General features: G+C 38.0%; 1 protein-coding gene across 1 annotated transcript; it reads right to left on the reverse strand.

Annotated features, from left to right (window-relative positions):
* Positions 1 to 1,031: 1,031 nt before the first annotated feature.
* Positions 1,032 to 11,938, reverse strand: LOC117300316 (polypeptide N-acetylgalactosaminyltransferase 1-like). The gene is made up of 11 exons (XM_033784060.1): positions 10,881 to 11,938; positions 7,520 to 7,728; positions 6,427 to 6,593; positions 5,555 to 5,810; positions 5,092 to 5,205; positions 4,557 to 4,674; positions 4,083 to 4,183; positions 3,454 to 3,676; positions 2,392 to 2,487; positions 2,061 to 2,189; positions 1,032 to 1,567 (listed from the first exon to the last, which is right to left on the reverse strand). The coding sequence occupies exons 1-11, from the start codon at positions 11,415 to 11,417 to the stop codon at positions 1,436 to 1,438; spliced, it is 2,082 nt and encodes a 693-aa protein (XP_033639951.1). The 5' UTR covers positions 11,418 to 11,938; the 3' UTR covers positions 1,032 to 1,435.
* Between the last annotated feature and the right edge of the window lie 4,829 nt (positions 11,939 to 16,767).

Genomic DNA, 16,767 nt, shown 5'->3' on the forward strand with positions numbered 1-16,767 from the left:
AAGGTGTACCCTTGCTTTAACGTATCTGCATAACTCCCTGTATACCCATCGATGATATCTATTTCATAAAACAGGAACCTGACTATTATCTCCTGCTACTGACGCTGTGTGACGGTCATTCAAAGGAACATGATACGTTTTTTGGCAATTCTACTTTTATTTTGTACTGTTTGCTGTGTTTATTTAACAATAAATAAGCTCTATTTGTTTTTTGGTCAACACTTAAAGAAGACATAATTTAAGAAACAAAAACAATCACTTTTTTGACGATGACTTCATGCACATTTGAAATGTCATTACGTTTTGTAATTCGAATATTTTATGAAGATCCTCCATGGATGACTGAAATGATATGAAACAACAATTGGACAAAAATTCAACAAAAAGATCACTTCTATCTCCAACACCAAAAAGGAAAGACAATTTTTTTGAACCTATACGTAACACATGTTTTTATCGAAAATTGTGCATCTCGTTTAAATCTATAAAAAAAAACACTTAAAAAAAACAGCACACCAAATGGATAACAAAATTAAAATGAAAACGACAAAGACATCATTTTAAAGCTTAAAAACCCACACTTTTAGATAAGTTTTACTTTGACAAGGGAAAATTATGACCATAAATGGAGGCATGTTTTTGCAATAGTTTATGCTTAAACACTAAAAGCAGATTCGTATTGCCAAGTTTGTACCTGAATCTGCTTGCATTTTGTTTGACATTTCTGTTTATTAACTGTTCAAAGACAAATGTATATAAATAGAATGAAATAAAATGTATATGATAGGTGTGTTGTTTAAAAACAAGGTGATATTGACCTAATATTTTAGGTTACTTTGCTTTTTACTTACTGAGAATGATATTTTACTATCTGTTTATTATTTGACTCAAAAATCTGTATAAATTTGTATTCATCCACACGATTCGAAAACCTGTCTCTATCGAATAATAGCACCATGTAATGGTTTACAAGGTGCTGTGGTGCAATATTCTGCTAATCAAACCAGGAACCCCGGGGCGAACCCCTTCTCTTTTCGATAATCGACTTGGTTCTTTTACGTGCGTTACAAAACACACGGGACCAACAGCTTTACGTCCCATCCGAATGACAAATCATCGTGGTTGTAAGTATTCGTGCTTAAGGACACACGTGTCACGACTGGTACTCAAACCCACAAACTGCTGATCAGAAACACCAGAGTTTGAATCTGCTGCTCTTAACTATTCGGCCATGACACAACCTGTTATTCTGATGTATTGGTCTCATACCCTACGTGCTTACCTGTTCATTTCACTGATCCACACTATACTAAAGAAGAACCATACAATTTTGCCGTTCTAACCTCGGTTTGGTATTAAGGCTTATCGATACAACAGAAAGGAGACAAAATGACTTCTTCTTGGGGGTTTTCAGAGGAGCACAACATTTTGAAGTTTAGTCTTTAAGATATGCACCCCATCGCCAACGTTGAGTTTGCCTGCCATTACAGTCTGCGAGAATGACATACTGACGATCTAGTGACAAATCAAGGCACTTTTGGGAATCTACATCTTTCATTTCACCTCCCTGAAACAGTAAACAAAACAACAACAATTTGCATAAAACAAACAATAGTATAACATCAGTAATGATAGAATCACGTCAGGGGCACTATGTGGGTTTAGTTTTGAGTCCCTACCTGACTGTGTGGGATTTCCCTGGAATAATTATCTGAGGTTTTCCTACATCTGAAACTGATAATAGTATGCTCTCTATTGGGTTCATGGCTAGTATAGTGACTAAAAGTTTAACTTGTCTTAAAATATTTGGCTGTACAGCCTGACACTCACCCAGAATGAGTAAAACAAAAATAACATTGAAGACACTTTAAAAGTTCATCCTGCATAAGCAGGCCTGATACTTCACGGATGCAACGAAGGCGGATGCCTCCATGCCCCCTGGTCATTGCATTGGTGTCAAGATAATCCAGTAAGCATCAGGCTTGAAAGGGTTTAGTTGCAACCTCGTTCCCAAAATGTCACAAACGTAAAATATAATTAAAGTATGGTCTTATTTCTACCTTGGAATGTTCAAAGGTCAACGTATCCTTTGATTTACAGCTAAACATCATAACCTTGGGTATATTCCTCTTGCCAGTGGCACAACGAGTATCATATTGCACATGTCCCTTCTTACTCAGCTCAAAACTCTAGGAAAACAGAAAACAAAATTGGCGTTTAAATACAAAATGCACCTTAACTTTTTTGTAGTCATTCGATTGTTTTAGTCCCATATAAAATGTAGATGTTTGCAGCCTAAATCTTATTTTTATATATTGCGATATTGCGATATTGCGATATTGCGAGAAAAAAAATTCGAGGGTCAATCATTACTATACTTTATGCACTTACTTGGTGTCCGCCTTGTCCGTGACAGGGAAATAACGATATTTGTGGTCCCTTATTCAACATGAAATCGGCACATTTATTAATGCCTAGATTTCTAAGCTGTAATACAAAAGAAAGATATAAGTTAGATACTTATTGGTGTTCGAGCAAGTTATCTAAACAACTATTCTTAAAATAATGCCGCCTCTATCGGTAGTAATGTTGCTATCGTCACGTTACGGATATCTCTGTCGGATGTCCTGTCTCCAAACCGACAACCATACCTCCTGATTCTCGTTTGTAAAAAGGGCCAGACTTGTTTCTTCAAGCCGCGGTTTGGTTCAAGTGACAATAAGAAGTTTGTGTTTGTATACTGTGGCTGGTTGCTGCTACACGTGGGCACACACATGCATTAGTCTAGCCATAGATGAAGCAAAAGCTTGGTGACTCTGGCTTTAGTTTACGACTACTGGCTTCACCATCAATGTTTAGGTGCAGAGAAAGTTGCAGTCATGTAGCCACAGCCACATGTAAAGCCACAAGACACTGCCTTTGTGGACAAGGACAAAATATAGCACAACATAAGGCCATGTTCGAATTCACGGAAGGATTACCGACTACGGCTTGATCGCCACGCCATTGATGCCTTGTAAGTATAAATGTGTCCTTACATTATAGCAACACGCTTAGCACTCTTTGTAGTCATAGCCAAAGCCGTGGCCGCCGACCTGGACACGGCCTATGGCTCTAATGATCTTTAATTAAAAATAAAAGGCGCATCCCCTTAAGATGATCCCCCTGTATGTTGTTTCCCATCATAGGTAACTTGGGTTTGATCCCTGGCTACATGGCAGTTAACGGTTGTATGACTTTTGACTGACACCCTGACAAAATGGTGGGACCGCCATTATGGGGCTCGATAGCTCAGTTGGTGGTAGAGCGCTGTGGCATGTTAATCCGGTGGTCAAAGATTGAAGTCCCGCTCTGGTATTTGGTTTTCTTTGGTCAATACCTGACCAGTCAGAATCCCTAGTAGCTTATTACGTAATGTTCTGAAAAATCACAATACATTGTAAAAGGTTTTACCTCGTCTCGTGCTCTGACGTCTATATCAGGAACCACGATTTCTGGGTAGACGTTTTCTAAATACCACTTAAAATCTTTGCACTTGAGACGTTCTCTGAGGGCGACTCGTTCTGATACGTCACCAAATTTTCTTTTACGTAACTCTGGTCTTTTGGAGTAAAATATCGGCTTGTATTCATCCAGCCATACCTCAACAACACGTTGAGTATTTCGCAAGAAGGTTCTGTGAAAATAATACAGTATTCAAATTAATATTTGGTAACTTAGAAAGATATATATATATATAGCGCGATGAGGAAATTGCAAGTACCGCAACAACTGGAAAATCTGACAATTTATCAAGCAAAGAATTTTTTTTTTTTAAAGACCAGACGTTTCATATCCTTCGAGAAAGACTCTGCTAGGGTCGAAACGTCGGGCCATTAACTGTAATTTGTATTTATACGATATAGGTCTTTTTAGTTGGTAAGCAATTTGCAAAATCTTATTTTATTTTCTCAGTATTGAAAAAGAGTTCAATAAGAAACATTTACACATTTACACAATCTTACATTTTATTTATTTGTATGTTTTTTGTGTGAGGAATATCTGCTGGTAATTGTATAGCTTTATTTAGAATCACATCTTACATCATATTTCCTTCAGGGAATTTATAAGGCTGTGTTTTCCTAAATATATGTCCCACTCTTGAGCAGGGTAGGATCTCCATTGAACCACCACACATCCAGGTCTGGAAAATAATAATGTTTAGATAAAACAATAATTATTACAATGGTACAATCCCGGCCAACATGCTTGGGCCACCCATTCCCAACGTTACATAAAACCATTCCATGTCCACAACCCCTAACAAGAAACATTCGCTCCCCCCCCCCGCTCAATGTTGACTGGAACGCGGAAACCATTATTATATACATCTTTTAAAGAAGGTGGAGACGTTTCAGTTTTAGATGTGGTAGAAGAAGAAAAAAGAGAAACCCACGCAGTCAGGCGGGGACTGCCTTAATGAAAATTCAATCAACATAGTTCCCTCGGTGGGATTTGAACCGGGATCCTGCAAGAGGTCAAAGGCAAGGCAAGTTACACGACACATTAATATTTACCCTGAGCGATATCTCGATATTCTCTCCTCCCCATATATCCATTCCTTTATCATACGAACCCAACTCATAAAACCAGTTACGCTCTATCGAAAATAAACCTCCGGCAATGGTAGGAGTCCTGATGGAGAGAAAACAGAAAATCAGTTTTTTAACGATGCAAGACACTTTAACCATTTTAGCTGTGTCCTTCTGATGGGACAAAATGCTGTTGGTCCCGTGTGTTGTGTAACGCACGTAAAAGAACTCGGTGCTCTTATCGTTATGAGAAGGGGTTCGCCCGGTGTTCCTGGTCTGATCGGCAGCATACTGCGCCTCAGCACCACGTAAATCGTGGTTCTTCTTTTAAAGGAACAGGTATCATACTTCGAAAAACGTAGCTCACATAACTTGCAGAAAAATTAATACTGCGCGCTTTGATACGCCCCTATGTTTGATAAAGCGCTATGGGAACCTATTATTTGTATTGCAATTGACTCTTCCGGTAGAAGAATCAACAATTTTAATTTAATGAATTAATGTATTAATTATTGCGTACCTTATTGGGTAGGAGTCATCTTTTCTCCGCTTCTGCTCTCGTTCTGGTATGCCGACCCAGTGGAACTGTAGATCCCATTCAAAAGCTCCCATTATATCAGCAGAGCCAGCATAACTAAACGAAAATAAAACATCTTAAATGGATTCCGAAACCCTGTAGCCATTTTTGTAAATTTGATTCAAATTCTGTTCATGTGACTCTTATGTTGGTCAACATGGCACTTTAATGTCTTGTTAGATCATTGTTTAATTTAGCCCGATGAACATTATCCAGTTCTATTTATTTGGATCCTAGAGTAGTCAAACTGACACTGAAGCAGTTGGTCAATGTGACACTAATTCTGACCCCGTTACATTGGTCAGTATGTCACTAACTTAGCATGCCTGTTGCAGTTAACAGAATGACCCAGATTAGTCCTTGACCCTTGTCCTTGGTCACCTTGACCCCCATATGAGTCAATTACCTGAACGTAGTAGCATCAATGCTATCCAGAGCAGGGCACACCACCCTTGTCCTATCCTCCCATATACGTTGTAGTAGAGGCTCCAACCATCCAACATGACACTCTACGTGTGAATCAAGGAACGTCATGATTGCACCTTGGGCAACCTCAGCCCCCCGGAGCCGAGCTCGGATTAACCCTTCTCTCTTCTCGAGACGGATGATCTTGACCTTGGGGAACTGGGCCATGTATTCGTCTAAGGGTTCCTTCAGGTAGTCTAGGAACATGAAACATCAAAACACACAAACTATAATTTGTTTGTACCCTTATAAAAAACGAGTGATTTGCCTGTGGATCCCCCCCCCCCTCAAAAAAATAATATCAGAAAGTAGTGATATACAGTGATTAATACACATCGATGTAATGGTAAAAGCAAATAACACACTTTATCCCTGATGCAAAACTAACACCTGTTAAAAAAAACACTGTATGCTTGCTTGCTTGCTTGATTGATTGATTGATTGATTGATGGATTGAGTGATTGGGTTTATTCGGATAAAAATACAGCAAGAACATGTCACAAATACATTCAAAACAAAAGTAGAAAAGACGTTGAAGTAAGATAAACCAAAATAGAAATACTGCACAAAATTATCCAAGGATAACCTCAAAAAGCCAATAACTCAAAATTATTCCCATTGGGGTCCTTATACACTCTCAGGCCAGAGTTGACCCGGATTCTGTGGCCCTTTGACCTGACCAATGTCAGGGTCAGTGTGACCTTGAATCGGTCTCAAAATGATCCGGAAGTGAGTCAAACATCAATCACAAAATCGATAAATATAGATTAATACAGTATTCGGAGTAGGAGTAATATCGATTCTTACACCCACCTCTCTGACTGAAATCATCCACCAATAGGATCTCTCTAACTAGGTCAGGTGGTGATCTATTCAACACGCTGTGTACCGTGCGTAGTAACGTGGACCACGATTCCTCAGTGAAGCAAATGATGATACTGGTATCCGGAAGATCGTCCGAATATTTCTTTATCCTGCACCTAATTGTGGATTTAGACCATGTTGGAATTAGTGACTTTGGCTATTAAATGGGTTCAATTGCATTGGTAAACAGTTTGAGGAGCAGTAGGAGTAACAGTGAACTGACCAGAGCCGTAAGCCAATTTGATAAGTTCGTGTATAGCCCGATTATGGTTTGAATGCAAAGTGAGAATTTAGACCATGTTCGAATATGGTGACTTTGGCCATTTTCCCTTAAAATCAGCATGGAGGGAAAATGAACTGTCCACAGCCATTAGCCAAATTAATAGTTCGTGTATATAGTCCGATTGTGGATTAAAATGCAAATGTCAAATGTTCGCCTCAGTCAGAATAATTAATCTGAACCTAATGCTGAAGCAACAATACTGCATTAATCGATGACAATTCTAACCTACATAATTTGTATAATAAGTGTGTTGAAGGCAGGGTGTAGCTTTGGTAATTACTCCAAAAATGAAGGGCCATAAAAATGTACTTGGTATATAGGAAGCATTGAAGAACCAAACTCAGATGTTTGGCAATATCTCAAAAACCGCGACTTTTGAAATGAAATTTTCGCAAGTTAGTTTAGTTGTTAGATCTACATCTATTTATAGGATTAAAACAATCAAACGGTTTGAAAAATCAAAGGTATACTTTGCCTTTAAAAAAAACGTTGATATACTGTGTGTTTAAAAAAAACTACATGTATCTTTGACCTTTGTCGAGTTTTGTCTGCCTTCAGTCATAGTTATTTGGTTATTTTTTAACGTTTGTGTCTAGTAATGCTTTATCAAATTATTAATTTTTGTATTTTCTTTCTTTTTTATTGGGGGTGGTCTTTTGTATATAATAAGACCAACTTCTTCTAATTTCTCAATTATATTCAGATGTTTTCTAACAATTAGTACTCATTAATACAATAAGAAGAAATGAAAACACTTACTCTGGTGGTCTCCTTTCTGGTAAGGATCTTTCCAGTGATATCAAATCACTGACATACTCATTAAAAGACGCATGTTTGAAACCAATAGCAACCTTGGATGCATCTTCAGGGTCGGTCTTAACTGGTTTACCCTTCTCCCCAGGGCCGTCTAAGTCATGTGGTTTAGAGGTCACGTCGAGGTCACGGACAGGATGAAATGCTGGGAGTTTCTGAAAGGAGCAATGGGTGACGGTTTACAATATGGTCTGGTTAAGGGCATTGGAAACCTTAGGTAATTGTGGAGACCAGTCTTTTCACTTGGTGTATCTCAACATATGCACAAGATAACAAACCTGTGCAAAAAATGAACTCAATTGGTCGTCGAAGTCGCGAGATAATAATGGAGAAAAAAACACCAATTGTCACACGAAGTTGTGTGCTTTCAGATGCTTGAATTCGGGACCTCAAAATCAAATTCTGAGGTCTCGAAATCAAATTCAAATATTTTAGCGAGAAATACCTTCTTTCTCGAAAACGACGTTACTTCAGGGGGAGTCGTTTGTAATGTTTTATACAAACAACATCTCTCCACTGATCGCTAACAAGTAAGTTTTATGCTAGTAATTATTTTGAGCATTTACCAATAGTACCCGCAAGTGCCTTTAATCACTCCAATGGATCGAAGCAGATTACCCTGTATGGCGTTCAAACATTTAAACCATTTAGAGATACCTATTATTAGGCATAGCAAATTAACATTTAAAGGCAGTGGACACTATTGGTTATTGTCAAAGACTAGCCTTCACAGTTGGTGTATCTCAACATATGCAAAAAATAACAAACCTCAATCGGTCATCGAACTTGTGAGATAGTAATGAAAGAAAAAATACCCTTGTCACACGAAGTTGTGTGCTTTCAGATGCTTGAATTCGGGACCTCAAAATCAAATTCTGAGGTCTCGAAATCAAATTCAAATGTTTTAGCGAGAAATACCTTCTTTCTCGAAAACGACGTTACTTCAGGGGGAGTCGTCTGTAATGTTTTATACTAACAACATCTCTCCACTGATCGCTAACAAGTAAGTTTTATGCTAGTAATTATTTTGAGCATTTACCAATAGTACCCGCAAGTGCCTTTAATCACTCCAATGGATCGAAGCAGATTACCCTGTATGGCGTTCAAACATTTAAACCATTTAGAGATACCTATTATTAGGCATAGCAAATTAACAAAAAGGCAGTGGACACTATTGGTTATTGTCAAAGACTAGCCTTCACAGTTGGTGTATCTCAACATATGCAAAAAATAACAAACCTCTATCGGTCATCGAACTTGTGAGATAGTAATGAAAGAAAAAATACCCTTGTCACACGAAGTTGTGTGTGTTTGGATAGTTGATTTCGAGACCTCAAGTTCTAAACTTGAGGTCTCGAAATCAAATTCGTGGAAAATTACTTCTTTCTCGAAAACTATGCCACTTCAGAGGGAGCCGTTTCTTACAATGTTTTATACCATCAACCTCTCCCCATTGCTCGTTTACCAAGTAAGGTTTCATGCTAATAATTATTTTGAGTAATTACCAATAGTGTCCACTACCTTTAATACATGTAACAGAGACATCTCTATTCCTATTGGATAAAATGTTAAGAATGTACGCCATATATTGCCCCGTTTTATAGACTCCGCGGCGTATTAGTGGTTTGGTAATTAGAACAGCCATCCATTAAGGTTTTCAGTTTGTCTGATGTATAGTACTCTCTAAATGTAAAAGAGTAAAAAACACCTCTCTTTACATTTCGAGTTGTCCCTCATATGGCTATTTAAAAAGAGTGGTGGTTATTTCACTCTTTTAGAGGGGTTTCACTCCAGGACAGAGTAAAAAATCACTAAAAACGATGCAAACTTCAATCTAATAAAAGAGTGGAAGACCACTCGAAAAAGAGTTGTCCTTCATATGGCTCTTCAAAGAGTGCTTTTTCACGCTTTTGCATTTAGAGGGTACAAATTGGCTATAGCAATCAAAATGAGTATTTTTTCGACGGCTAAAATGAGAGAAAGACTTTTTTATTAGGGTCGAAACGTTAAGCCATTCTGTTTCGTATAGTTTTTACTTTATCACATAATAACATATTTCCTTGAGATATTATCCCTAGTTGTATGCACTTTGGTAGGCATACTTTCCCCTTCTGGAGAAGGCAAATCTTTACCCCGAGGTATCCATATTTTCCCCGATATTGGTAGGCAATTCTTTAACCTAGCGTTAGGCATATTTCCCATAGTGTTAATTGCTGTATGCATATTATTCACCCTGTAGTGGTAGGCATGAGTCGTATAGGCATAAATCTGTACCCTGACACGTGGTAGGCATTTTTATATTTTCCCTATAGTTATAGGCATGTTCTTCACCCTAGTGGTAGGCATACTTTTCCGTTGTGGATAGGAAATTATGTAGAGGCATATTCCCCCTGATAGTCTGTGACTGATATTGCTGGTACCCCGTACAATACTCACACTGTCCCCAAGGGTCGCGCCTCATGCTTCCGGCTGAATGTAAATTTACCCCATTGCTCTTCTAATAGAAAACTTCCTTTTTGAAACATCGCTGACAAGAATCATGTCAAAGAAGTTTAATAGGAAATGACATATTCCCGCCAATGTTTTCGAAACCCCCAGTGACTACTTCCGTATGGTGAAAACTCCATTCTCAGACGATATGTGTAATTAAAATAAAGTGTAAAAATAGAATAAGCTGTCGGTCGAGTTGGTATTTGAAAAGCGTACTGTGTAACCGTTTGTTGTAAAATGGTTATGATTGGAAAGATGTTTTAAAGTAGAATACAATGATCCACACAAATATGCCTCGAAATTGCGTGGTTTCCCTTTTACCTCGTCGACTAACACGGTCGGCCATTTATGGGAGTCAAAATTTTGACTCCCATAAATGGCCGACCGAGTTAGTTCGCAAAGCAAAAGGAAAACCACGCAATTTCAAGGCATATTTGTGTGGATCATTGTATTCTACTTTAAAACATCTTTCCAACCGTGTGCATTTTATAACAAACGGTTATAAACGCTTTTTTATAGACCAACTCGTCCGATCCGTGGCAACGTGTTCCTTTAATAAACTGAAATTGTCTGAATGCAATGGTTCCGTTGGTGGTATAATTTATTAACCGTTTCTTCTCAGTAATAATCGGATAATTTATTGTTTAGCTTAATTGCAATTCTCTTCAGCATTTATTTATTTATTTATTTTTTATTTACCCTGGGGAACCTCTCATTGGAACACTGTTTTTCAGAGGTGCCCATACTACAAACACATTAAAATTTTAAAACTGTGTTAATTTAATTTTGTTATAAAAACATATCCCTACCGACTTACCTTTATTTCTTGTTGTGGCTTGTCAGCTTTTTCTCCTGTGGTCTCAGTAACTTTAGACTCTGACAATGAACTTTTCCCTTGAACTTCTCCTTTGATGCTTTTATCACCGCTTTCCTTCCTTCTACCTCCGTCATTCCCACCTTCATCTCCATCAGGTATGCGTTGTTTGTTGGTGTCCTCCACCTTTTCAAAGTTTGGCCTCTGATTAAAGTGGGCCACATTCCCATTTCTCTCTATGCCGTCACCGGGGTGAACCACCCCGTTCTTACGGTTCGAATCACCCACCGCGATACCATCCCGTTCCTGGTTGACGTGAAAATCCTCACCAAGTCCGGACTTTTGGACGTTCAGTTTCTTACTACCTCCTCTCTCATCCCGTTCGTGTTTCTTGTCCCCACCAAAGAATGCTTGGGGTAGCTTCAAGCTAAAGTTTGCCTCCGGAGCTGTTGTGTATGTGATTAACAGCATAACATCAACACTAAACCACATCATTGAAGTCAGAAATATGACTTGGATGATCTTCTTCGATGGCGCCATTTTTCCAAGAAAGTCACTCTGAGTATAATTTGACCTAGAAACGTAAGAATACAACCGACTTAATGCCAACTCCAAGACACATCACTGATGGTGTTCCTTACACACGGCGAGTCCAGTGTAAAACTTCGAAAACATCATCTGGCAAAACGCATAGTTCCAAAGTCATTGAGTCCAATTTCAAACTGAATGTTCACCAATGTCGAACATGAGGTCACGTCTTCCACATGAACGCGACGCCGGAATGCACCAAGTCGGATGGTCACTGCTGACACTGTATATACCAATTGAGTAGAATTCAACCCTGTTTGCTTGTGAAATGTTCCACTCGCCGCATCGGCACCAAAAATATCACCCGTAGTTCAGGCACGCTCATCTAAAGCTGTTTTCAGTTCTAGAGTTTTATATTATTTACCAACAGAACACCGATCTTTTCTGTTTGCAAATAATCGTGGACACGATCCACGGAGTAGCATGGTGACGTGGCTTCAATAGAGGAGGGTACAAGAAGCGTCCACAGCTGTTGTTTAATACCACGGAATACAAAATAAAACAATAATTAAAAGAAAATATGGGGAAAACATCCTGCAGCACTAAAGATCAATATTTCACAACGCCAGTTGCCTAGACAATATTGGTGTGTCTGTACTTGATTCACATACCAAATATCAATGCTTCGTTGATTCGGTATTCTTGAATTTGTTATGTGCATAAAATTTAGATTTATAAAAATCGGTGATTTTAACTTTCAAATTAAGCGACAGTATTGAGAATCTGGTTTATTTAGATAGAGCTGTAGGGTGTTATTGTGTAAATATTGGTTGTTGTATTGTTCAGATGTCTTGAATAATCAATAATAAACACCTGTGCGGAATACACAAATAGAAGTCTGCATAATTAATAACACCATATTAATTGTGCGACAGTGTGTGACCAAGCACTTCAGATGTAAAACAATATTGTTTCAAGGTTCGTGAAATCAAGTTGCGTGAAATAAGCTCTTCTCAAGGCAACATGTTTTTCGGTTGAAATGGTTTTAGGCGAGTATATGTTTCACTGTTAAAGGAACATTACAGAGTTTGTAAGAAAAAAAACCTCATATTTAAGATCATCCAATAATTATGATGGTAGAAAACATCCCTTGAAAAATGTCTGTCTGAAATGTCATATTTGATGAGAAATAAATAAAGCAATTTCCTGCGTGGAGTTTATCACTCAGTGAGCAATTTGTTATTTATTTAAATGTTTTAACAGATGTCATGTAAAATGTGTAATCAGTTGTTCAATATTTTCTCGTGACCTATATAGATGGCCGATCGATCTCAAACGTTTACATCAGGTTTGTCAGTCTATGTATATGGTGGATTACATGAAGTGCTTACATTGTCAGCAACTGTTTTGTTGGCAAAAACATTTCTGCAATGTTCCTTTAAAAGCAACGGAATGTTTCTTGACATTAGTGCAGACAAACAATCCAATGAACCCAATCCTCACAGAACCAGACTAAAGAATGACTGTAAAGGTCATGGGTCATGTAATATAAGACTCCCATTACATTAGTCTGGTACCCATATAATCCATTTAACATACCTCATGTTCTAAATGTGTCCCTAGAGATTTTCGCCACCTGGTAAACACATCATGAGGTCAGGGTCAAAGGTCAGGTTCATAGGTCAATCCATTCAGGAGCGGGAATAATTTCTTTATGGGGTGTTGTCAAACTTCCAATTTGTTAAAAGGAACATCAAATGCCCGCCTCGCTCTAAGAACAAGTTTGCGTCAAAGGATTAATTTTTTCCCTGAAAATTTAATAAAACGTGGCAGTGGGGTGTTTTTATTTGATGTAGAAATGCAACCTTGAAAATACCTTTAAATTATATGCAATTCTGATGCCAATTCCATTAGTTAAGTGTGCCAGCAGGCAAAATATTGTGAAATAAATTGTGTTATGCCTTACATCGAAATAGTTAATGTTTGGATGTAGTAGAGGGTAGGGTCCCAAAATATTTTAGGATCTGGTGAAATAACGTGAAATATTGTGTACTGCCTTATATTATAAATACCATGGTTTTAGTATAAAAAAGTGTTACAAAATATGATTGTTGTGGAGGTTTTTTGTGTTATGCGAAGATTATGAAAATTTAAAATAAAATAAAATAAATGATTTTTTATATATATTTTATAATAGGCTTTTTAGGTTTTCAGCTTAAGAGCATATCTTTATATAAGCATCGTACTAATAGCACTTGGGCCTATGCAGAATACATTGATTGAGTAGAGTACATGTAGGACGGGGTTGAACTTGGCATTCCACTCTATCTGTGCTATGGGATTGTCACACAAACATTTCCCCTGCCCCAAGCAGACTGAGCATCGTAGCCAGGTTTTTGTTCACTTGGGGTGCGGGGGTCGGGAGGCTGCTTTCTACTGGGCTGTGGGTATTTTCCCCCTCTGTGAATGACATCTGGATTTTTATTTTATTTCGTGCACCCAGGGAGGTGTAGGCCCCCTACTCTAGAAATTTACCCCTTGCTACTCTCTAGCCCCGGTATAGCAACAAACACATGGGCCAAATTTCATACAGAAAATATTACTTAACAATGTTTCCTTGGCAGAAATGAACACGTTTTTATGTGGTATTGTGGCTGATAACCCTGTTCTGATAAGCATATAAATATGTTTTGCTCACTTTTTTGTGCTTAAGCATGAAATTGGGTTTTTGTCCCACCGAAACAAATATTCCTTGAAAGAGGTTAAGGTCTTACCCCTTCAAAACCCCCCAGAAAAAGAAAAAAACTTTGGGCAACATTTAAAAAAAAACAATCCGAAGCGGAAAGTCTACGATATGTTTCTGTGCGGCAAAATAATAACACAGATAAAAATACTGTTACAGGCCTGTACGGTGTTCTCCACAAAGTATTCTCAAATGAACTTAGTCAGCAAGAGGTTGAGAAACAAGAATTCATTGACTGGTGAATGTTAATTACCTTATTCATCCAGTGTCATCAACAGCTTCATTTCCCATGAGACATTGCGACATCCTGGTAGGTTAGGCCGAATTTGAGATTTTCTTAAAAGTGCATCAACTCCTCAATATTCTTTACCAGCATCTTAAAAATATCCCAAGGCGTTAGAGCTGTTGTGTCTGGACGATCTTAAGACGCACTACTTGCACTCTCAGTGTCAAGCTCATGTCAACAATACATGCCACCCAGCTGCTGAACGAACGGAGCTTCTCCTCTAAAGACACTGGCTGTTCCAAAAATAAACTCTTGTATTTTAGTGTTTAAAGGCACTGGACACCTTTGTTATTGTCAAAGACCAGTATTCTCAACTATTCATAAAATAACAACTCTTTGAAAATTTGGGCTCAATTGGTCATTAAATTTTGCAAGAGAATAATGACAGACAAAAATACCCTTATTGCATTTACTTTGTGTGCTTTCAGAAGATGCATATAAAAAAGGATTCAGCATCCCAGTAATCGTTTATTTGAGTCAGACATCTTTCTCGAAAACTACGAATTCAGAGGAAGCCGTTTCTCACTATGTTTTATACTATCAACAGCTCTTCATTGCTCGTTACCAAGAAGTAAATTGTTATGCTCACAATTATTTTGAGTAATTTCCAACAGTGTAAAGTACCTTTATTTCAGTGAACCCTAACAGCTCGAAACCAGCCAGTGACAACTATAAGCTTGAGACACTGTCACTGAACTAGCTTTATGTTTTGACCAAAATGAAGCATTATTCAAACAAAGATGTTCTTTAGAGTGTATGCATTCATCATTGGTTTTCGGGAAAAAGTGTATCCCTTGATAGCTTTTTTTGAGGAGTACCATTTTTAAAACAATCCTATTAAACCACATGCACTTTAAAGGTCACATTTAAGAAACAAACTGTGTCACAATTTATCAACTCAAAACATTTCTCCCAAGAGTTTTCCTTTTTACTTCGAGGCAGATCTTAAAGTCTCAAAGTAAGCCAAGTTCAATCAACCAACCGTCTTGAAGACAAGTATATTTTTTAAGCTTTGCATGGTACGGTGTGGAGGAATGGGAAGAAACTATAACTAAATAATACATAGTAAACTTGCGGGTACATAAATCTCTTTTGTGAAATATCTTTCTTCCTATGTCTTGAAGACGTTTGACAAAGCTTGGTATGGAAACCTCCCCTTTAACCAAGGAAGCTTCTTTATGTATGTGCCTTTAAGCCAAAGCTAAGTTATAACTATGTGCTTCCGTACGATTTAATGCCATCCTGTTTTTGTCCTCTGTTAAGGGAACATTTTCGGCACAGCTGAAGTTCGCTGGGTTGGCCTACTTAATTGGGCTGTGGGCTCCTTGTGATGGTGGGGGTGGGGAACACCTTAGAAAATTGTGACATTCATCTCTGAGAAAATTGCTATGGGTCCAAACGGGTGAGGTCGCTATAAATGTTTGTGTTCAATGAGTGCAGTCGGCATGCGCTTACCGCGGCACAACACACTGAGGATTTACTGTATGCTTATTAAAATTATAAGTAGGCTCAAGACTTTTCTTTCTTTCTTTTATCATGAAAACTTTACCAGAGATAGTAAAATATTTGAGAATGGAGTCTTGGCCCCAACATCTTCACTTTGCTCAAGACAATATCGCCATGAGTTTAAGGCAGAACGATCATCGCACGGGAAAAAAAAGTGACACCTTTATGATTACGAAGTTAGCAAAGGGCCTCTTCTAACACTGACTCAGTTTTAAAAGCAAAGTATACCTTTAGTTTTTGAAACCGTTCGATTACTAAATTGAATCCAATGTGGACTAAGTGTTTGACTAAACTGTGATTTTAGATATTGCAGAAAATCTGGAGCGGTTAATGTCCACGAAGGAAGAATAATCAGCAATTGGAATCTGAAAAAACTTTACTTGAGTAACACGGCTCATATATTCAGATTTTTGGGGAAAAGATTTAACATGTTTTGCCATGCAGTATATACGTCGAAGTGAAGTTTCTCAAAATGCATTATTCAAAACTGATGCACTTCTTTCCAAGTAAGTTTTGCCATTATTTTTCATAGTCATTACCAAAAAATGTATACCTTTTTAAAGAAAAACCTTTTCCCATAATTCCCTTTCGATTCCCGAAATTGTACACATTGCAAAACATATCGACCATTTTGCCTAATATGGAAATCCTTTCATAAAATACATGGCAATTGTGACGTGTACATAACTCATGAATAAACATTACACGATGTGACGCATGCGATGTGTTAACACGTAAATGACGTCATTCACGTGGTGACATCCGTTTCACCTGTTTTCAGTCGTATCCCCGCCTCTTCTCGTTTCCACTGTCTGGCAGTTCACTGT

The sequence above is a fragment of the Asterias rubens genome, chromosome 15 (genome assembly GCF_902459465.1).
Source record: "Asterias rubens chromosome 15, eAstRub1.3, whole genome shotgun sequence".
Lineage (NCBI taxonomy): Eukaryota > Metazoa > Echinodermata > Asteroidea > Forcipulatida > Asteriidae > Asterias > Asterias rubens.